Source organism: Hibiscus syriacus, unplaced genomic scaffold (genome assembly GCF_006381635.1).
Source record: "Hibiscus syriacus cultivar Baekdansim isolate YM2019G1 unplaced genomic scaffold, ASM638163v2 tig00112856_pilon, whole genome shotgun sequence".
In the NCBI taxonomy this organism is placed as follows: domain Eukaryota; kingdom Viridiplantae; phylum Streptophyta; class Magnoliopsida; order Malvales; family Malvaceae; genus Hibiscus; species Hibiscus syriacus.
The window spans coordinates 12603-33457 of NW_024063411.1; the positions used below are offsets into that span (position 1 = coordinate 12603).

Here is a 20855-nt window from a genome sequence, read left to right on the forward strand (position 1 = left end):
TGCTACGTTGCTTTCCTTATACTTCAAATGCCCCAGAGCTTCATCTCTCAATGACAATTAACTCTTTTTTATTAGCTTGACCTTACCGCCATTGATGAAGCTTATTGAAGCTTAAAAATCTTTTGAAGACGCTGTTGAGACTTAAATTTGGGTTGAATTAACCAAGTGGGTGCTTTCTATTTTCGAGGAATCGAAGTGGTTGTTTTTCAGAATTTCGAATTTGGGTATTTTTGGTTTTCTTCTTCTTCTTTATTCTGCCATGGAGTTAAACGAGGGGATGGCTGGAACTGGATCTCATAAAACGGCGTCGGAGAGGGATGAAGTGGCGGCACTCGAATCGCTGCAATTTACCGACGAAATCCGCCGTTTGATGTCGGCTCCGGCGACCGACAATGCGAGTTCCTTCACGGCTCTGCTTGAACTTCCGGCTCCCCAGGCCGTTCAGCTCATTCACTCTCCGGAATCGGCTAAGCTTATTGCTGCTCCAGCTCCGTCTCCGAACGTTGATGATTTTAAAGGCAGCTTTCATTTTCCTTTTAACAGTGAGTTAATCGAACGAGCGACGAGGTTCTCTGTGTTCACCGGAGATGGTAACATCAACGACAATAACAAAACCAACTCACCTGAACCGACGTCGTACAATTCAAGCGCCAGTCTCCAGAAACCGGTGAAGAGTGAGCCGACGGAGACCGAGTCATCTCAGCCGTTAGTTTCCGGTCCAACGGTGGAGAACCGGAGTATCAAGAGAAAAGACCGAGAAAAGGTGAAAATTTCTGATATCGGCTCTTTCGGGTGTTTCCATTTTTTGTAAAATTTGATCAAGTCAGCTGATAAATTCGTTTTTTGAGCTTTTCAGGTGAAAGGGTCGACAAAGAAAAGCAAAACCAAGGCGAAAGAGAGCTCCGACGATGCCGATAAGCTGCCTTACGTTCACGTTAGAGCTCGCCGGGGACAAGCCACGGATAGCCATAGCTTAGCTGAGAGAGTAATTCACTAATTTTGATGATTGGATCCTTAATCAGTCTGCTTGTTATTATTAGTTAATTTGTCTTTATTAAGCTAATAATATTTGTTTTTAGGCAAGGAGAGAGAAGATTAATGCACGTATGAAGCTCCTACAGGAGTTGGTACCAGGATGCAGTAAGGTCAGTTCATTTGGATTATTAGGTCGATTAATGATTTGATTATGATAATGACTATGATTATGTGATTAAGCTAAGAATATCTGTTTAAATGGGTACACAAAAAGTGGGATTACATCTTTAGATTATATTTCTTTAGTAACGGTTTATGTACTTCGTCACCTTTTTGCACAAAAGTGGGTTACTTTTTGCAACAACAAAAAAACTCAGCTGGTGTGCCATGGCACTTTGATAGTTTTAATGTTTTAGCCCTTCTTCCTTTGTTGGGTGAGTTTGTTAGGAGATAGGAGTCCTTTGTGAGGTTAACATCGTCTTTCCGAATGGAAAACACGATTTTATTTGCTGTTTTAGATTTCATAGTTCTGATCTAATCTTCCCAATTGATGTCTCGGGCGTTGAATTATCTTCGGACAAGATAGTTATGTGGAATGCTAGCTGGATATTACCGTGAAGTGCTCTACGAACTTGTCTAGTGGTTTGCTTTATTAGATATTTTTATGGGGTCCCATTTCGTTGATGTACAATGGTTGCCAACTTCTCTTGCAAGTTAGGCATCCATACTCTTATGGGATAACAAGATAAAAGATAACAAAAGAAAATGCCTTTTATACACCAAATGGCTGCCTAACCATACGAGTACACGATGTGATAGTGCATGGGAAATAAGTTTAATCGTGCGAAACTTAATCTTGATCGTACCTTAATAGTTGAGAAGACGTTTTCGACAATTGAAAGGGGGGTTTGAGTCATTTTCTTCAAGATGTGACCACAATTCAGTGTAAATTAGATGGCCAGAGCTGTAGATAACCTTTCTTTTCTAGGACCACTGTCATGATCTCCTCATAATTTGAAAGGATGGCGATGCCTAACCGTTAAAAGGAATATTGTTGACATTAATGACTCACAGTCAATCCCTTGGGAGACTGGAAATCTGTTGCTTCTGGATAGGTTAATGTTTCTGTTTCGAGAAAATCACTTTGGAGCTCATCTATCTGCATGCCATGAATATGCATTCAAGTTAAACTTATATGAGTGTCGGGAAAGTTCAACTTTTCAAACAATCAGATGTTGACTTGTAGTTTGAGTTTCATTTATAGAATCATTGGATTGACATAGGACCTTTCCTGATTTGCGAAATACCATGTGCTGCAGATCTCGGGCACGGCGTTAGTGTTGGATGAAATCATCAATCATGTGCAGTCCCTACAGCGTCAAGTGGAGGTGAGATGTTGCTCTGTAGTAAGGGTCTTGTTATTGAAGATTTTCCATCTTCTGCAACCCTCACATCGTTGATTTTATCTCAGTTCTCATTGTGAACATCCCAATAGGCTGGCATGTTTCATTTTGCGCTTTATTCTTAGGTTTCGACGCAGTATCTTCCACTCCACTCGGTCTGAATCTAGTTATCATGTTTCTTTGGTTTCAGTTCTTATCAATGAGACTTGCTGCAGTTAACCCGGGAATTGATTTCAACCTCGATAGCGTATTCACAGCAGACGTAAGTATCGTACACCTTTTGTCATGTGACAAATGGCTCTGCAAAGCTTGTTGCTCTAACTCTTCATTTTCTTGAATTGATTATGTGGTTGTCCATTGAGTTTCTCTTCCGAGGGCAACACAATAATTATTGGATTCATTGCTTGAAGACTTGAACTGACATGTTTGATCATCTTTAATATGTGTAGAGTGGATCTTTAATGGACAGTAACTTCTCCGGCATCGTCATGCCTACGATGTGGCCCGAGGTTCAACTCAACGGAAACAGACAACAGTATCCACAGCAACTGCATTTTGATGCATTGCAACAGCCTGCTTGGGGGAAAGAGGAAGTCTGCAACAATTACATCACTCCCGAGAACTCGCTTCTAAGCTACGACTCGGGAAATTCTGGTAGAAAAGAAACAAACTCTTTTGCTTCATAAACTATCATCATTCTTATAATTACTTGTGAAAGGGACTTAGTTTTATAGCACGATTTTGTTGCAGCATCGTTGCAGTCGAATCAATTGAAAATGGAGCTATGAAGTGCTAAAGAAGTTCGAAACGGTTAGATTTACGAAAAACATCGTTCTACTAATAGCTACCATTGTATATATATTATATTAAATCAAATATTAGAAATTAGTAGGGAGTAAAGGAGAGGCCTCACCACATAATCTTTTGGTTTCCATGTGGTTTGTTTAGACGAGTCAGATGCAAACCTCCGATATATCACAGGACCGGAGACGATAAACGTCGGTATGCTGTCGTTAAATATATATTATATACTAACTTGGAGTCATTCAATCGAATACTTGGCCTGAGGTTGATTGATTCATATTGTAAAATCATAGAACCAACTATGATGATTCAAACTATTATGGAAAATCTGCCTTCTTTTGCTCTATATTTTGCTGTCATCTTCTTTCATTGATAGTTCCACTTGTTGGCTTGGTACCCAAGTTGATTTGTTAGCTTGATATTGATAGGGGTTAAGGTCTAATTTGTATAATTTTGGAATTGATAGGGATCTAAGAAGTATTTAAACCGAGCAAATACCAGACCAGATCAAAACTTAATTTGCCTAGTTTCTAAATTAAGGAGGACCTAAAAAGCTGCCCAAGATTATGAGGGACCTAAAAACAATTTGACCCCAGATTTAATCTTTTTATTTATTATATCTTAATATTCAAATTATCAAGATAATGACACTAAAAGCTGCCCAAAATTTAAAAAAGACGACCATTATTATATTAATATAATAATTAAAAAATGTAATGTCACAAAATTTTTTAATAAAATAAATTATTATTTTTTTGATTAATTTGGGTCAAGTACAAGACAATATATGTTCAAAGATAACTCTCAACCATTTGACATTGAACGTTAACACCCTTGACATTCCTGGTGCTCGAATCAGGGACCTCAAGGAATAACAATAATTCCTTTACCATCAAAGTCGCTTGGTTCGTACTAATAAAATCAATTATAGCTATTAAAATAGGAGCACTTTGAAAGTTGAGTAGTTAAATTGAAAAAACTTTAGTATCAAAATAAGAGTGAAAAGATAGTTAATGGATGAATGATGATAATCTACCCATAAAAGATACCGTGCTTTTAACGGCAAGTACTAAAATAAAACAAAAATTAAATGTTAGTTATGATTTTATAAATATTAAAAATTTAAGTATTAAAACGGACCAAAACTAATAGCGTAAATACTAAGTGCATAATTTACCCAGAAAGACTATTACCCCGGGAGGAAACCTTTAAAAATAAACGTAAAATATAATTTATTTTTTAAAAATATTATTTTTTGTAATAACTTTTCGTGAACTAAACATTGGAAAGATAACGACCCTATAGGTACAGTCCCAACCATGATCTGTCTTGATACAGTTTCAGACTCCATTCATAAGCTGAAACATTTGAGGTACCTTGATCTGTCTTGTAATGACCAACTTCAGGTCCTCCCAAAGAGTATTTGCAAGATACAAAATTTGCAAGTGCTGAAACTTGATTATTGTTTTCAATTTAATCCTTACACTTTAGATGTAAAATTAATATAACCATGAATTCGATAAAAGTCCCCTCCCGCTAGTCGCTTTTCACCACCATCGTCGATCACTGTCCACTGCCGTCATTGACGACTATTGGATCCCAAATATTACTCATTTCTACTTACTAAAAGCGAATCTGATCATTTTACGAAAAAAAATCTTAAACTCCACAAATCTATCACACAACTCTTACTTTTCTCTAAAATTAAATAACAATAATAAAAAAATTACCAATTTTCAAAAAAAAAAAATCTAGATTTATATGAATAACAAATCCATATTTCTTTTTTGCTTATGATGATATAGATTTAGATAATTATAATTCATAAAATCTGTACAAAATGAAACCAGGATCAGTGGTTTGCTAAAGCATTACAAACTCATCAATAAATAACTTCAAAAACACAACAACTAAATTAATTTCTTCAATTTCTAGGTGCCCTTTCCCCCTAAGCAATCATAATTCATAAAAACTTAGGGGCCGTTTGTTTACTGCTGAATGAAGCCATCCAACGTGTTTGATTCTCACATCTGAATGAAGAGTATGCTGAATAAAATAGCAAAACACTGTTGAATGATTCAACATTAAAGTTCATTCTGAATCATTAAGCACCCGATATTTTACCATAATACATTTTTTCACATGTTGTCTTATTAAATAATCATATCTTATAATATAATAAATCAATATGAAGGTAAAAATGAAAATATTCATAATTCAGATTGTACATTCAGAACCATTATCAAACAACATGTCACATTCAGAGTCAATTCATACAGAGCTTTTGAATCATTCAGACGATTGAATCATTCAGCGCTTAATCATTTTATTTTATCAAACAACCCCTTAATAAAACGAAATAAGAAATTAGTGCATTACGTGGAAGATCCGATTGTAGATCTCCATTGTTATTCGGGATATCTAATTTTTTTAATAAAATTAGCGGCTTTTATTAAAAAAAAATTAGTGCATTACCTGGAAGATTAGATTGCAGACTCGAAGAAATTTCGACAATGTCAAGAGAACATGCCACGAGCTAACCCACAGAAATTTACAGCAACTTGGTCGGTATGAAGACAGCTGCTTTGGCCTCCAATTCCGACCCTTTAACTTGTCAAATGTCTGCATGAAAATATAATCTAGCCAAAAACATGCTTAAAATATATTTTATTAGATGTGCAGACCAAAATTGGAAAATTTGCACAACTTGTTCTTTTTTTATTATTTATTTTTAAATCCAAAAATTCCACAAAGAATACAAAATAGTACAAAGCCAACCAGAATTGAAAAACTGTTCTAGTCCTTTCGTTTTCCTATCTTTTATTTTCTTTTTATTATATATGCTTTAGGTCTAAAATTCTATAAAAATAAAGAATACAAACATTAAGGACTAAATTTATTATTATACCAATTGTTTAACTGATCTGGGTAGAAACTTTTGGCTTTGTTTTTTTAGTGTTAAGCTGTTTTGTACTTTCATGTGACCATTTGTGTTCAATGGTTTACTGTTATTAGTAAAAATATTAATTTTTTGCTGTGAAAAGAAATTAATTATTTAACGATCATGTCATCGTTTTGTTAAAAATTAACGGTTCAACGGCTGAAATAATAATAAAAAACGATTCGTTAAATGACGGAAACACATTGTTTTAAAGTTGAATGCAAAAAGCGTAATTTTGTTATTAGTCTAGTGAGTGTGGGTGTAGTTATCCAAAATAAAATAACGATTCTATGTGCTTAAGTAATACTAATGGCTTACCATTGAAAGCTTTTAAGTCGTCTTCTAAGGCCAAAGGGCCTACTTTGCTGCAACTATTGCTAGTGGGAGAACCGGGAAGCACCCCACGAAGGTGATGAGTCTTTCAATGGAATATATATATATAAATATTCTATGTACGTATGGACACAAACACTTCATCTTCTTCTAATCGCTTCCAAAAACTTCGCCTTTAGTTTCAGTTTGAAGCAACGATTTCATCTTCTTCTATGGCGGAATCAATTATTTATGACATCATCACTAAGCTGAGCTCCCCTCTTGTGCAGCAACTTGGCTTGTGGTGGAATTTCAAAGACGACCTCGTCGACCTCGAAAGCATCGTCTCCGCGATCAGAGCCGTGCTCCTCAACGCCGAAGAGCGATCCGAAAGCAACAATGCTGTCAAACACTTTCTTGAAAAGCTTAAAGTTGCACTTTATGACGCGGATGACCTTTTGGATGATATCCATACCGAAGCCTTGAGGAAAGATAGGATGAGTGGGAGCAAGCTCACTAAAGAGGTACGCCTTTTCTTCTCGAGCTCAAACAAGGTTGCTTATGGTCTCAAAATGGGAAGTAAAATTAAGGCCATTAAGGCCAGTTTAAGTTCCATTCAAAGTGAGACCAAGTTGTTGAAATTAGTACAACGTGAGTATCCTAGGGAAACACCTTTCATGGCCAAAAGGAGGCAGGAGGCGCACTCTTTTGTGGCTAAAGATAAAATAATAGGGAGGGACGATGATAAAGCAGCTCTTCTAAAACTCTTGTTGGAGTTTGACAGTGAAGAGAATGTTTATATCATTCCAATTGTGGGGTTCGGAGGGTTAGGCAAGACTGCATTGGCACAGTTGGTCTATAATGATGAAGTGGTCAAAGATCACTTTGACTTGATGATGTGGGTATGTGTCTCGGATGTTTTCGATGTGAAAACGATAGTCGAAAACATTATTAAATCCGTGACTAACCATTCACCCGATCAAAATCTCGAAATGGATCAACTGCAGAAACAACTTCGAGATGAGCTTAATAAGAAGAAATATTTGCTTGTCCTGGATGACATTTGGAATGAGGACAGGGAACGATGGGATAGCTTAAAGGATTTACTGATGGGTGGGGCTAAAGGAAGTAGGATCATAGTAACTACTCGCTATCACACGGTAGCAAAGATAACTAGTTTATGTCAGCCCTATGTTTTGAAAGGCTTGTCTGACGATGATGCTTGGTCTTTGTTCAAAGAGATAGCGTTTGAGCGAAGACCTGCAGACTCGACAAATTCAGCCTTTGTGGAGACAGGAAAGCAGATTTCAGAAATGTGTCGTGGGGTTCCTTTAGTCATTAGGACAATAGCTGGTACCTTATCTTATATAGAAACCGAACATGAGTGGCTTTCTTTTAAGGATAATGAACTTGCTAGAATACCCCAAAAAGATGATAAAATCTTGCCTACACTTAAGTTGAGTTACGATCATCTCCCATCCCATATGAAGCATTGCTTTGCTTATTGTAGGTTGTACCCAAAAGATCATAAAATCGATGTAAAAACACTTGTTCAGCTTTGGATTGCACAAGGCTTTGTAAACCAATCGAATTCGAGTCAATCACTTGAAGAGATTGGGTTTGGGTATTTTAAAGGTCTAGTCGAAAGAAATTTGTTTCAAGAGATAGAAGAAGATGAATTCCGGGGAATAGTGTGTAAAATGCATGATTTCATGCATGATCTAGCCGAATCAGTAGCGGGTAGAGAAAGCAGCCTTTTAAATTCAAATTCAGGTGCAAGTGAACTCGATGAAAATTGTCGTCACTTATCTGTCGATTTTTCATTAATTCCTCTGCAAAAGGGGAAGAAGTTGCGAACTTTGTTTGTCGCAAACAAGAAAGTTCATAACATGAGTTATGCAAACTGGGATTGGATAGTTTCGGATTGTAGATGCTTGCGTGTGTTGGAGTTGTGCGATTTAAATATTTTTGGAGTCTCAAGCTCCATTAAAAAGTTGAAACATTTGAGGTACCTTGATCTCTCTTGGAATCCCAATCTTCATCTCATCCCCAATAATATTTGCAAGATACAAAATTTGCAAGTGCTGAAAGTTGAGTATTGTTATCAGCTTAAAGAATTGCCAAAGAAGATTGAAAAATTGGTGAATCTTACCCATCTTTCGTGTGCTGGTTGTTGGGGGTTAACTCATATGCCTCGTGGAATCGGGAAGCTGACTTCGCTCCAGACGTTAAGCATGTTCGTTGTGGACAAAGACGGTTCCCATGGAGCTGCTGCTGCAGATCTAAGTGAATTGGGTGGCCTTAACAGACTAAGGGGAGAGCTAATAATAAAAAATTTGGGATTCGTGAAAAATGCAGGGGACAAGTTCAAAGCTGCAAATTTGAAAGAGAAGCAACATCTGCAATCATTGGTTTTAGAATGGAGAGGTGATATGAATAGTGCTGGCAATGAAGAAGAAGATGATGATGAAGAGAAGTCACTTGAAGACCTCAAGCCCCATCCTAATCTGACGAAGCTCCATGTGAGAGGATGGAGGGGCAAAGCCAAGTTCCCAAGTTGGTTTTCTTTGCTCACAAATCTGGTGGATATTCGAATAAAGGGTCCAAGCAAATTCAAGCATCTCCCTTCCTTTGCTCGATTGTCTCATCTTCAACGGTTGAAGATTTCCAAGTTAATTGAGCTGGAGTACATGGAAGATAATGGCCACAATGGAGGACAAGGAGATTCAGAACCATTCTTCCCGTCGCTCAAGCTTCTTCACCTCAAGGGATGCCCAAATATGAAGAGTTGGTGGAGGGAGAGCCCGATCGAAGATGATGGTGATAAGGATGACGACAAGGATAGAACAGCATCAACCGTGGCATTTCCTTGTCTTTCCACTTTATGCATTAAAAATTGCCCTTTGAGTTCAATGCCACTGTATCCATCAGTCGACGATGAGCTAATCTTGATGAATACCAGTTCAAGACCATTAAAGCATACCATTCAGATGAGCACCACTACAACATCAACTTCTTCTCTTCTGTTCAAGACCAGTTCAACCTCTTCTGTTCCCCTCTCCAAATTGAAATCTTTCGAAGTGGAGAATATCGAAGAACTGGACCGCGACATGCTAGATGAGTGCCTGAAAAATATGACTTCCCTTAAAAGGTGGGGTATTGGTTCTTGCAGTTGGCTCAAGTCATTATCAGAGTTTCTGCAGCAGATGACTGGTCTCACAAGTTTAAAGATAAAAGATTGCAAGGAGCTTGATTTAGAGGGCATGCAGTGGGAACCCCTTAAGAATCTCTCTCATTTGGTGATCGATAATATTCCGCAGCTCGAGTCTCTCCCCCTTTGGCTTCAACATCTGGATCAACTGAAAACATTAGAGATCGAGAATTGCAGTGGATTGAAGTCACTTTCTCCTGGCTTCCAATATCTCACTTCCCTCGAAAAGCTTCGAATAATCAACTGCACGGAGCTGGAGTTTTCTGCAGATGGCACCCAAATATTCCAAGATTATATGAGCCTACGTCATATACGCCTGGAAAATATTCAGTGTCAGCATCTTCCGGAGTGGCTGCAACATGTAACGAATCTGAAAGAGCTTTTACTCGTATTTTTGCCCAATTTAACATCGTTTCCGGACGAGCTGCAATGCCTAACCAGTGTGGAACAGTTACATCTGATATACATTTCCCAGTTGCCCAATTGGCATCAGGTCGCTCACATTCCACGCATTTGGCTGAATTGTGTGGGTGCTCTCTTATCCTTTGAATCATTCATCTATCCACTTTTACAACAACACATTGTTTTTTCTATTTTCAAGCTGTGACTACATCTCTTGTTTTCTATCTTCAGGTTCAGGTGCAATAGCTACCGGAGCGCATCCGAGTATTTCAGGAATCTATATGCAGAAAAGAGGAGGTATTTTATCTAATTGCTTCACACTTTGAATTCATAATAATCTCAGAAGTAACTGCTATCATCTAATAATGAATGTTCCTTTTTGTCAGCATGAGCTCAATGGAAGACATACATTCTTAAAGAGTTGATCATTTCCTCAACGGAGGACTTCGAGATTTCCCAAGGAGGGGGTTATCCGAGCAAGGAATTCGAGTTGTCCATGTTGGACGTACATGGGAAGAAGAGCATATATGTCATTTCATGACCAGGGACATCATTATGTCTGCAATATGCAGATTGTTAATCAGGGTGATAGTGAGTGAAACACTTTCATTTGGAAAGGTGTTGAGGGAGATAGTTCATACTAGGGCTGCAACGATTATGAGATCGGTTGGGATTTAATCATTCTTTGTACTATGATCTTAATATTGGAATTTTTCTCTGGGCAAGGCCCCGCAGACGTAGGTGTCACACCGAACTGCGTAACCAATGTGTTTGTGTTCTTGAGCATTTTCATGCACTTTCAATTCTGTTTAGTAACGGTAAGTGTTTCTGTATTTTGATCCTGCTCAATCTCATAAGGATAATACTTAGAGAGTGAGCGCAATAAAACAGGGGAGCCAGGTTCTAATACAACATCCACCGATGAAGTATCATTATCTCCCAACTAATCAGGGAGAGCGAACCGTGCTGGTTGATCATCATCACTACCACTCAGACCACCATAGCAGATACCATCAACTTTTAACGAATCGATGCAGATTAAGTATTCACCATATATGGTTTCAGTTCTTGCGAGCCCGATACAAAGTTATTATGCACCAATACCACCGGACACGACGATATCAGCTTCATATGCATCATTCTTAACATCTTGTTCGATTGAAATCGTGAGTTATTAACAATTGCAGTGGATTGAGGTCACTCTTTCCTGTATTCCAACATCTCATTTCCCTGGAAGAGTTAAGCATATAGAACTTCAAGGAGCTGGAGTTTTCTGCAGATGGCATCCAAATATTCCAAGGTTTTACGAGACTACGCTATCTACGGCTGGATCTGACTTCTCTAGATCATCTGATCATCAGAAATCTTCCACGAATGGTGTCTCTCCCCCTCTCGCTTCAACATCTTGTTCGATTGAAATCGTTAGATATCAAGAATTGCAGGGGATTGAGGTCACTCTTTCCTGTGTTCCAACATCTCACTTCCTTGAAAGTCTTCTTACAAGTGACTGCCAGGAGCTAGAGTTATCCACTGATGGCATCCAAATGTTTCAAGATTATACAAGCTTACGTCTTCTACATCTCACAAACATTCCCAAGTGTCGGCATCGTCCGGAGTGGCTTCAACATCTAACAGATCTAAGAATCTTTGTTCTCTCCGATTTTTCGAATTTAACATCATTTCCAGACGAGATGCGTAGCCTAACCAGTTTGAAACAGTTTTGTATATTTCAAATGCCCAAGTTGGAGAAAAGATGCCGGAAAGACATCGGCGCCGATTGGCATAAGATTTAGGGATGGTAACGGGTCGGATCAAATTGGAGTTTTGACCCATCGAAATCCGACCCAAAAATTGAAATCCTTCTTATGCATCATACTCAATTTTTTTAGGTTAAAACTCACACTACCTAATATATATTCATTTATTATTGGGTAAAATAAGGACCTTCGAAAAAATTTAGAAAGATGTATTACAATATTATGTTGGGTTGGTTCATGCTTTTTCACCATAAATTCGAACCCGATCTAAACACACTCTAAAAAAACTAGACCTGACTCGATCCTGAATTTTTAAAATAAAAATATCGATTCAACCAAATAATTTTGGGTCAGGTCAGAATCCGTCGGATTCGAGTGAAATGATCTGCCCTAGACGTATTTAAAGGAGCTCCATCTAGCCCAATTTTTAGGGTAAAAATTGGCATCTGACTTGACACAAATATATATAATTCTCATCTTCATTAGGTAAAATAAATACTTAATTGAATTTTTTTAGAGAAAGATATTATAAAATTATCCCTCAAAACACATCATATTCAAGTTAAATATTTTTTTTTGGTTTCCTTTCCGGTTTTCAAGGCTTTGTCCCGAGTAATTCGGATCGACCCATATCATACACCTGCTTTGGTAGGGTTAATCTCCCAATGGAGAATTTTTGCATACACAAAGATTTGAACTTAAAATATATTTAAACGATATCAAATTGATTATCACTTGAACCAACACGGTTGATAGATTTAAGTTAAATATTAATCCCAAATTGGAGATATTTTGCCAATAGTAATAAATTATTAGTTCTAATTTATATTCATATTTAATTTATGATCATTAATTGAATAATTTTTTATAAATACATCCTACTACACAAATCTTTACCAACACTTTGAAGTGATCTAAAATTTATTCAACTATAATGGGATTAAAAACACCGAGAAACACAAATGTCGACAAATATTCATCCATTATCGACACTAATGGTCAACCCGTCGGGAAGTTTTTTGTCTGGCATCCGCCTAGCCAGTTCGTCCGACGGTTCTGACTATCAGTAAAGCTTTTACCGGCGGTTTTTCCCTTTTACCGACGCTCATAAACGCCGGTAAAAATGAATTACTTTATAGCACGTACTGACAAATATGTAAAACTAATAACCCGACGAAGGAATATCGTCAATGGCATACAAATGTAAGCATGCAGCAGATTCCACAGTAGAAACGATTGGGCAAGGTCTTACAGTACAGTTTTTACACGTAGTAATTCATGATTAGGCTTAAACTGTAACGTAAGTTGACAAACCTGGGGGAATCCCCCCCCCCCCCAGAACAACATTTACATTCATGTGCTCAATACACACACTCTTTTCCTCTTGTGTCCTCTGAAATGTTGAAAAGGGAAAAAAATTTCTCCTGTTGGTAAAACTCTGCAGGAAAAAAATTCTTAGTTTTTGGAGATTTTAAGGTTAATCTTCACTTTCAGACATAATCAGGTCAGTTTGGATATTTTCATGTTTCTTTTGTGCCAACATGTTACGATTTGAGGGGAAATCATCAACTAGGTGCTTTCAATTCTGTTGGTTTGGTTAGAGTTGGTCATGCATGTTTATAGAATGTTCGATCCCTAAACGACAACCTTCATAAAAATTCGAGCGACACATATTATCTTTTGATTTGTCGTTTTCGTGAATGTTTGATCCTTAAATTTAAATCTCGTAAGATTTGAATGCCACGTACTATCATTTGATTTTTCGTTTTTAAGGTGTGTATATAGACCATCTTATTTGTGATGATATTTTTCTATATTAAGATACATTAAGAAACTTGATTATACAAATCTTAGGTTAGGTATTTGAGGTGAAGTCATCTCTTTCATTTCTATATTAAAATAGATTTAGGTCTTTTTCTAGGTGATCGTCTTTGTAAAATTTGAATGTCACGTATTATCATTTGATTTATCGTTTTTTTATAAAAGAAATGACACGTGTTCAGTTTATTATATTGAATACGAACACTTTATATGTCTATGTATTTGATAAGCTTGTTTCATTAATTTTACTCAAATCCTCCTACGATAATATTCATATTTATTACATTAAAAAAATTCTCTTATTATTGTTGATTTTTTATATTTTGTAGCCATGAGTTCACCAAACTTTGATGAAAGCCTTTATTTTCCCTTGAGTCCATTAATGTCCTTTCCTTTGTCACCTCTATTGGACCCTCACCTTGAAGAACCAAGTGCAACATCCATCAATGGTGGCTTAGATGCTTTGAGCATCAACGGTGATGAAATTTGCATTGGTTTTCTTAGTAATGATGCACAAATGAACCGAATCGAGGATCCCACATCGACAATTCCGAATCCAATTGAGACCCCTTATAATGTGACTCAAGAGATGGTTGATACTTTCTTTCCATTGGAGACAAATGGTGAAGGTGACACAAGCATGGATAAATCCAAATGTGTCAAAAGGAAGCCTTCAAATAAGCAACGTCAAGGTGATGGAGAGAGGTTAGAGTCTCTATCACATTATCCACTCTTTTATTTAATTATAATCGGTCGTACTTGATATAAAGAAACGACTACTTATGTTAAGATTCGAATATTGAAAATGAAATATGGTAAATAAAATTATACTATTTGAAATTTGATTGGTGGAAATAATGAAAATAGGAGTAAAAGTAAGAGAAGGCGTCAACCGAGGCAAGAGCCAAAGGTTTTTGGTGTAAGAAGCTCTATATACCGAGGCGTAAGCAGGTCTCATCCTATCCCATCTTTTTTTAAGTCGATCTACACTTGTTTGCAAATACATTGTATCCTTTGATCTCGGAGTGCTTCAGTATCGAGTTTTAGTTCGATTGATATCGTTATTATTATAGTAATTTGAAGGCTTTGGTTCGAGGCTTCGAGTATGCTTAAACGTGTAACAAATCGAACTTGTTGCAGACACAATGAGCGGTATGAGGCGTTTTTGTGGGATAACGACCAAGGACAAAAGCCAAGGACAGGTTTCATAGTTGTGTTTTTGTTCTGTTTTTCTAATATTATGAATATTGGTTATCATCAGCTCATTCATGAACTAACCCTTATGTTCTTATTTTTGTTGTTGTTTTCTTCAATTCATGCAGTTTATATAGGTAAGTGAATGGTCATTCATTGCCATTTTTTTCACTGATTTAATCAACATTGCAGTAATTTCAATTACGATGAATATCGATGATAAAGAGAATCGAAAATGGAAAAGAGCTTACGATTTTTCGGAACTTTATTTGGTCTGATAGGTGGATATGATGATGAAGAATCTGCAGCAAGGGCTTATGATTTAGCTGCTCTGAAACTATGGGGCGAATCTGCACCCCTAAACTTCCCAGTAATGTTTCCTTTAACAGCACACATGTTATATACATTGGATGTCCCCGGATTATCATTCTGATTTTAAATTGATCTCTAAACTTCAAAACGGTTATCGAGTCCTCTTGGTACTGCTATTGAGCTAAGTCCAGAAGGTCTAGTATTACACGTTTGATTAATCAATGAAAGCTTAATTAGCAGCTAAATGTTGTTCATGTATGTCTGCAGATGAACAACTACGAAAAAGAATTGGAAGAGATGAAGTATTATTCGAAAAATGAGTATTTTCGGACCATCAGAAGGCAAGTTTATAATTACTTGAAGAATTTATTCCAATTTTCCATTGTGAATTCAAACTGCTAAAGGTTTTCATTTCATGGCTTCAAACATCACAAAATTTCAGAAAGAGTAGAGCATTTGCAAAGGGTGCTTCAACCTATCGTGGAGTCTCCAGGTAATATATATATATATATATATATATATATATATATATATATGTCGAAATTCGGATTTGATAAACTCTAATGAAAAATAATGGAACAGGAATTCGGATTACAAGAAATGGCAAGCAAGAATTGGAAAAGGAAAAGATATCAAAGGAATCTACCTTGGAACATTTGGTAAGCATTAACCTTAGCTTAATTATGATTTTTGTTCTTCTTCTATACGAATTTTTCGGATTTATATGGTTTTTGTACTTTGATTTGTCATGATGCTTTGATTTAAACAAAAAATCAGATACAGAAGAGGAAGCAGCTAGGGCTTATGATGTAGCAGCAATAAGGCTGAAAGGTGCAAATGCAGTTACAAACTTTGATATGAATGAGTATGATTTGATGACCATTCTTCAAAGTTCAAAGCTACCAATTGGAAAAGGAGTTTCCAAGTTACTGATGCAATCTTCGATCGATGATGTCATTAGACAGAGAAGCAATCTCAGTGAGAAAAACAGATTTGTTCCTTTCGAAGACGATGAACTAGAGTTGCCATTATCGTCCCCTCGAGAGTTTCAGGCAAATCCTAGTCTGGTCCAAGGATTTAGCACCTTTGGAACTGATATGAACATTGATGGGAATCTAGACTTTGATTTTAATGCGATTCAAGCCATGGATAACCAGCATCAAAACCCGAGTTTTTCGGCGAGCAATGACTTTCAGACGCTGTTAGGTCTCCAAGGACAAGATTGTCTTAACTTGAACCAGGTTGAGGATGTTGTTGCAGACCAGAACCTGAAAGAAAATCCTAATGTTTTTCAGACAAAATCCGTACCGGCCGGTCAATCGAGTGACGGCTACAATGGAGATGGGATTTTGCAGGGGGTCCCGAACTCGATGGAGATTGTGGATGATGCTAATGGAGGCTGCAATGGAAGTGGCAATGTCTTGGACAATGGAGCAGCCACGGTTGAAAACACAATCCTGGGAAATGCAAAAAATGGAGTGAATTTGTCTGAAGATGATGACATGGACCTTCTTTCAAGGTGCTTGGAACTGTTTAATGAACTTGGACCATTGTGCTTGTAAGTATGGTGTATATAAACGGGACGGCTTCCAGTACAGCTTCCAGTGCAGGATCGGGACAAAACTCATCCGGAGTAAAGTTGCAGAGAATATCACTCAGGGCATTAAGAAAAACAAACACTTCACGTTCATCTCGATTTTGTCCGGAATCATCTCGACTGTAATGCTGGTTTTCTTTTAAAGCCTTGTTACTATCAATGCCAAATTTATCAATCAGACATCTAAACCGATTTCCAACCTGCAGAAATAAGCATCCCTCCATATGACTTTGCATATGATATTTTGCATATAGAAAACTACAGTGACATAATATGTACAGAAATTTTTAGCGGAGCACTTGATCCGAAGCTAAGATCTCCGGCTGGAATTGGGAGAACCGTTGAATATACGATAGGATCAGGATCTGCTGGGATCACATTGGCTGATTCCCAAAAAATAGCATTGAACATTGCAGTTTAACATCGCTACCTCAGATTAGGATGGGGCTTCAACTTCGCTTCCGGACAAGCTGCATTGCCTAACCAGTTTAGGATGGGGCTGGAGGTCTTCAAGTGACTTCTCTTCATCTTCATTATCACCGCTCCATGCAAAAACCAAACTTCGCAAGTGTTGCTTCCCTTTCAAATAGGCAGCTTTAAACATGTCTTTTGCATTTTTTTACAAATCCCAAATTTCTTATTATTAGCTCTCCCCTTAAGCTGTTGAGGCCACCCAATTCACCTAGGTCTGCAGCACCAGCACCATGGGAACCGTCTTTATCCACAACAAACATGCTTAACGTCTGAAGCGAAGTCAACTTCCCTATTCGACGTGGCATATGAGTTAACCCCCAACAAACAACACACGGAAGATGGGTAAGATTCACCAATTTTTCAATCTTCTTTGGCAATTCTTCAAGTCGGCGACAATAATCAAGTTTCAGCACTTGCAAATTTTGCATCTTGCAAATACTCTTTGGAAGGATCTTAAGAAGATAATTGAATGACAGATCAAGGTACCTCAAATGTTTCAGCTTATGAATGGAGTCTGGAACTGTATTAAGATTTAACATACCCAATTCTAAAACACGCAAGCATCTACTATTTGAAGTTATCCAATCCCAAGTTGTATCACTCGTATTTTTAAACCTACTCTTTGGAGAAGGTAACAAACTCCGCGATTTCTTTCCCTTGAACAAATGAATTAATGAAAAATCAATCGATATGTGACGACATTTCTCATCGCAAGATCATGCATTTTACATTTTACACTCCAACTTTCATCTTCTTCCACCTCTTGAAAGAAACTTCTTTCAACTAAACTTCTGAAATACCCAAACCCGATCTCTTCAAGAGATTGCTTTGGATTTAATATCTCTATCCAAAAGATAATAAATTTGATGTGCAAACACTTGTGCTTGAATTTGAATCTAGAACACCCCTTTTATTTTTGAAGACTTTAGACTTTGGCTAGGTTTGATAAAAAGGAATTCAAGAAGGAAAAATCGAAGTAGAAAAGTTGTTCAACGTTGGCTGGCATTATACCGATCAGCCTCAATAGAGTCGTTATCTTTCAAACTTACCTCCGAACCCGAATAACAGAAGCCCAAATTATGAACATAGCTTTCGAACTCGTAGGCATCTTAAATTAGAAAGAAATGCATACCACAAAGAAGCATTACAATGTGATCGTATCGATGTCCATCCAACCAGCACAAATAAAGACTTACACAAACTGGGGAAATCCAAACTTACACTTCAATCGTGTCCCATCGTATGATGGACCCCAACATGTAATATCGAACAAGGGGACAACTGACGAGACAAACAACCGACCTACTTAAAACCTTCACACTTATCTTGATCCGGATCTCTCAGATCTTATCGAGCTTCTCCGCTCGGACCACAGGGTTGGCTTTTGCAATAGCATCACGACCAGCAGCTCTGTAATCGAAAGGGCATTCATGTTTGTCAGAGTAGCGGTGAGCAGCACAGAAGAGGTTCCCACACTTGCAGTTAAATCCTGTCAAACCAACACGTTTGCAGCATTTGGTACACCTATTAGGACCCTCTTTCGGCTTCATCCCACTTGAAGTCATTCCGGATGGATCAACAATTAGTTCCGCCGAGACTATCTTTGAGTCAGCATTTCCGGATTGAACATCTAAAGCAGCAGCCACAGCTGGTTCCTTACCATTCCCGGTTGAGCAGCCGTTCACAATGCTTCCAATGGATGCTGCTGCGAGTTGCGCCTGTTCCTGCTTCAGGATCATCTCCTTGTGACATTTGGAGCACATATTCATGGTAGCCGCACTCCCGAAGAAGCCACAGTTGTTGATGCAAAGGATGGGGCCTTCAGGGGCTTTGCACCCTGTCTCATCATGAGATTCCATATTCTCCAATCCCCAGCAAGGATGCTACCTTACTATGAGTAATCTGAAACAAAAGGAGGAGCCTAAAACAAAATATAAGAAAGAGATGAATGAATGGCCAGAAGTGATTCAACTCTTCAAGATGGATATGAATAAACCTCAGTCAGAAACAGGGAGACCGATTTAGGTACCTAAAGGACACATATACTAAACATGTAATCATCAATTTGCACGATACAACATTATATCAGAATCAAGCATAAATATCATTGCTAGGAGTAGAGACATTAGGTGATGAGGATAAGTAGTTTATTTACAATCGAGCCTTAAAAGAGGCAATACCGAGTCATCTGACAATAAAAGCAAACAAGAGAAAAAAACTGATTAAAAGAACAGGTATGAACATCAATGTGCCAAGGGAGCAGGAGAAAGAGATAACATCAAGAGGAGGCCAACACCGATATTGCATAGATATGTCTAACATACACGAACCTTGCACTAGTTTAGCAAGGTAACATGCTGGTGTCATTGGGAAGACAGGTTCCCCATTGACCAAACGTTCCAGGCAAAAATCCAATAGACTATACTCTGAAAATCACGTCCGTTGCATCTATTTTACACAGTTCACATGCTGAACAATCAGTGGATTGGATAGCGCTTTGTTATTAGTTTCCCGTCGAGTCGTGGAATAGAAGCATCTTTGTCATTGTTAAAAGGCAATAATTTTCCACTACAATGAAAATTAGTTCATTTAAAGCAGAAAAAGTAATTTAGGGCTCTTCCCTATATCTTCTGTATCAAATATTTCCCCCCTTTTTTTTCATTTTTATGAATATTATTAGCGTCAGAAGCTAGCATATAATCCAATGTACCTTCTAGCTCATAATTAACAGCTAACATCAACAGCAAACCAAATTTAGAACAAAAACCCTAAAAATCCAATTGACCCCAAAACTCCAAAGCGCAAATCAAATTATAATCAGCACAAAAGCAACCTAAATCAACAAAATGAAGAGAAAAAACTAATCGGAGAATTAAATTTCTTTAAACGAAGGGAGGAAACAATTAATTAACAAAACCCCTTACCTGAAATTTTATTTGGCCGATCTTGTCCAACAAAATCGAACCTAGAGGTTCCTATTTCATACAAATTAATGGGAAAAAATCAAAATTTAAGAAGAAAATATTAATAAATTCATCCCTTTCTCATATCTGATTTCCACCAAACTTTATTCAAAAAATCAACCAACCAACCCCCCCAAAAAAAGTTAAAGTACAGCATCATCTAAATAAACAAAGAAAGATAATAATTAAAAAAAATAAAACCCATACCTTTATCGAAGAGGTTATGTATAATAATCGGAGAAATCTAGACGAGGAAGACGATCTTTGATCGTATGATTTTTATTTTTTATTTTTTGAATTTCGATTTTTTCCTATTTTTCTTTTTTGCTTTTATTTATAAAGACTACAACTTTTTCGCTGCCAGCGAATGCTTTCCCACTGAGTTATTGGTGCTTGACTCACTGCCCTTGAAATGTTTTATATTTACAATTTATGTCATCAATTTTTAATAGGGTAAAGTATATAAATGGTCACTGAACCTTTCAGATTATTGCATTTAGGTCCATAAACTTTTAAAACTTGCAATACAATCACTAAACATTTGGTTCATTTGCAATATGATCCCTAACGTAACGGCCATTTCATTGTTGTTAGGGTAAATTATATAAATCTGAACTTTTCAGGCTCTTGCATTTAGGTCCCCTAACTTTTAAAACTTACAACACAGTCATCAATTATATTCTAAACCC

General features: G+C 37.3%; 5 protein-coding genes and 1 long non-coding RNA gene across 6 annotated transcripts; 5 read left to right on the top strand and 1 right to left on the bottom strand.

The window, feature by feature from the left end:
* The first annotated feature begins 122 nt into the window (after window positions 1-122).
* LOC120183946 (transcription factor bHLH48-like) lies at window positions 123-3528 on the top strand. The gene is made up of 7 exons (XM_039188536.1): window positions 123-763; window positions 857-985; window positions 1080-1145; window positions 2295-2363; window positions 2569-2640; window positions 2828-3032; window positions 3129-3528. The coding sequence occupies exons 1-7, from the start codon at window positions 260-262 to the stop codon at window positions 3164-3166; spliced, it is 1083 nt and encodes a 360-aa protein (XP_039044467.1). The 5' UTR covers window positions 123-259; the 3' UTR covers window positions 3167-3528.
* A 3140-nt stretch (window positions 3529-6668) lies between these two features.
* Window positions 6669-8580, top strand: LOC120183950 (putative disease resistance protein RGA3). The gene is made up of 2 exons (XM_039188538.1): window positions 6669-8443; window positions 8544-8580. Exons 1-2 carry the CDS (start codon window positions 6669-6671, stop codon window positions 8578-8580), a joined length of 1812 nt encoding a protein of 603 aa, XP_039044469.1.
* Window positions 8462-11681, top strand: LOC120183947 (putative disease resistance protein RGA4). Its single transcript, XM_039188537.1, has 3 exons — window positions 8462-9832; window positions 11245-11348; window positions 11603-11681. The coding sequence occupies exons 1-2, from the start codon at window positions 8625-8627 to the stop codon at window positions 11297-11299; spliced, it is 1263 nt and encodes a 420-aa protein (XP_039044468.1). The 5' UTR covers window positions 8462-8624; the 3' UTR covers window positions 11300-11348; window positions 11603-11681.
* A 2276-nt stretch (window positions 11682-13957) lies between these two features.
* LOC120183951 (AP2-like ethylene-responsive transcription factor SNZ) lies at window positions 13958-15253 on the top strand. The gene is made up of 4 exons (XM_039188539.1): window positions 13958-14331; window positions 14767-14828; window positions 14949-14957; window positions 15102-15253. Exons 1-4 carry the CDS (start codon window positions 13958-13960, stop codon window positions 15251-15253), a joined length of 597 nt encoding a protein of 198 aa, XP_039044470.1.
* A 309-nt stretch (window positions 15254-15562) lies between these two features.
* Window positions 15563-15928, top strand: LOC120183987. The gene is made up of 3 exons (XR_005521980.1): window positions 15563-15625; window positions 15715-15791; window positions 15910-15928. It is a non-coding gene; the product is annotated as an uncharacterized LOC120183987 (long non-coding RNA).
* Window positions 15929-18248: 2320 nt separating this feature from the next.
* Window positions 18249-20524, bottom strand: LOC120183942 (zinc finger A20 and AN1 domain-containing stress-associated protein 8-like). Its single transcript, XM_039188533.1, has 3 exons — window positions 20374-20524; window positions 20128-20178; window positions 18249-19124 (listed from the first exon to the last, which is right to left on the bottom strand). The coding sequence occupies exon 3, from the start codon at window positions 19060-19062 to the stop codon at window positions 18544-18546; it is 519 nt and encodes a 172-aa protein (XP_039044464.1). The 5' UTR covers window positions 19063-19124; window positions 20128-20178; window positions 20374-20524; the 3' UTR covers window positions 18249-18543.
* Window positions 20525-20855: the final 331 nt, after the last annotated feature.

Excerpts from the sequence above, each read along its gene's own strand:
- LOC120183947 (XM_039188537.1), top strand. The coding sequence starts at position 8,625 with ATGCCTCGTGGAATCGGGAAGCTGACTTCGCTCCAGACGTTAAGCATG. Across the intron at positions 9,833-11,244 it reads GAGAATTGCAGTGGATTGAA|GTCACTCTTTCCTGTATTCC; the intron begins GTCACTTTCTCC and ends CAGTGGATTGAG.
- LOC120183942 (XM_039188533.1), bottom strand. The coding sequence starts at position 19,062 with ATGGAATCTCATGATGAGACAGGGTGCAAAGCCCCTGAAGGCCCCATC.
- LOC120183950 (XM_039188538.1), top strand. The coding sequence starts at position 6,669 with ATGGCGGAATCAATTATTTATGACATCATCACTAAGCTGAGCTCCCCT. Across the intron at positions 8,444-8,543 it reads AAAAAGTTGAAACATTTGAG|CTTAAAGAATTGCCAAAGAA; the intron begins GTACCTTGATCT and ends TATTGTTATCAG.
- LOC120183951 (XM_039188539.1), top strand. The coding sequence starts at position 13,958 with ATGAGTTCACCAAACTTTGATGAAAGCCTTTATTTTCCCTTGAGTCCA. Across the intron at positions 14,332-14,766 it reads CGTCAAGGTGATGGAGAGAG|ACACAATGAGCGGTATGAGG; the intron begins GTTAGAGTCTCT and ends AACTTGTTGCAG.
- LOC120183946 (XM_039188536.1), top strand. The coding sequence starts at position 260 with ATGGAGTTAAACGAGGGGATGGCTGGAACTGGATCTCATAAAACGGCG. Across the intron at positions 2,364-2,568 it reads CCCTACAGCGTCAAGTGGAG|TTCTTATCAATGAGACTTGC; the intron begins GTGAGATGTTGC and ends CTTTGGTTTCAG. Across the intron at positions 2,641-2,827 it reads ATAGCGTATTCACAGCAGAC|AGTGGATCTTTAATGGACAG; the intron begins GTAAGTATCGTA and ends TAATATGTGTAG.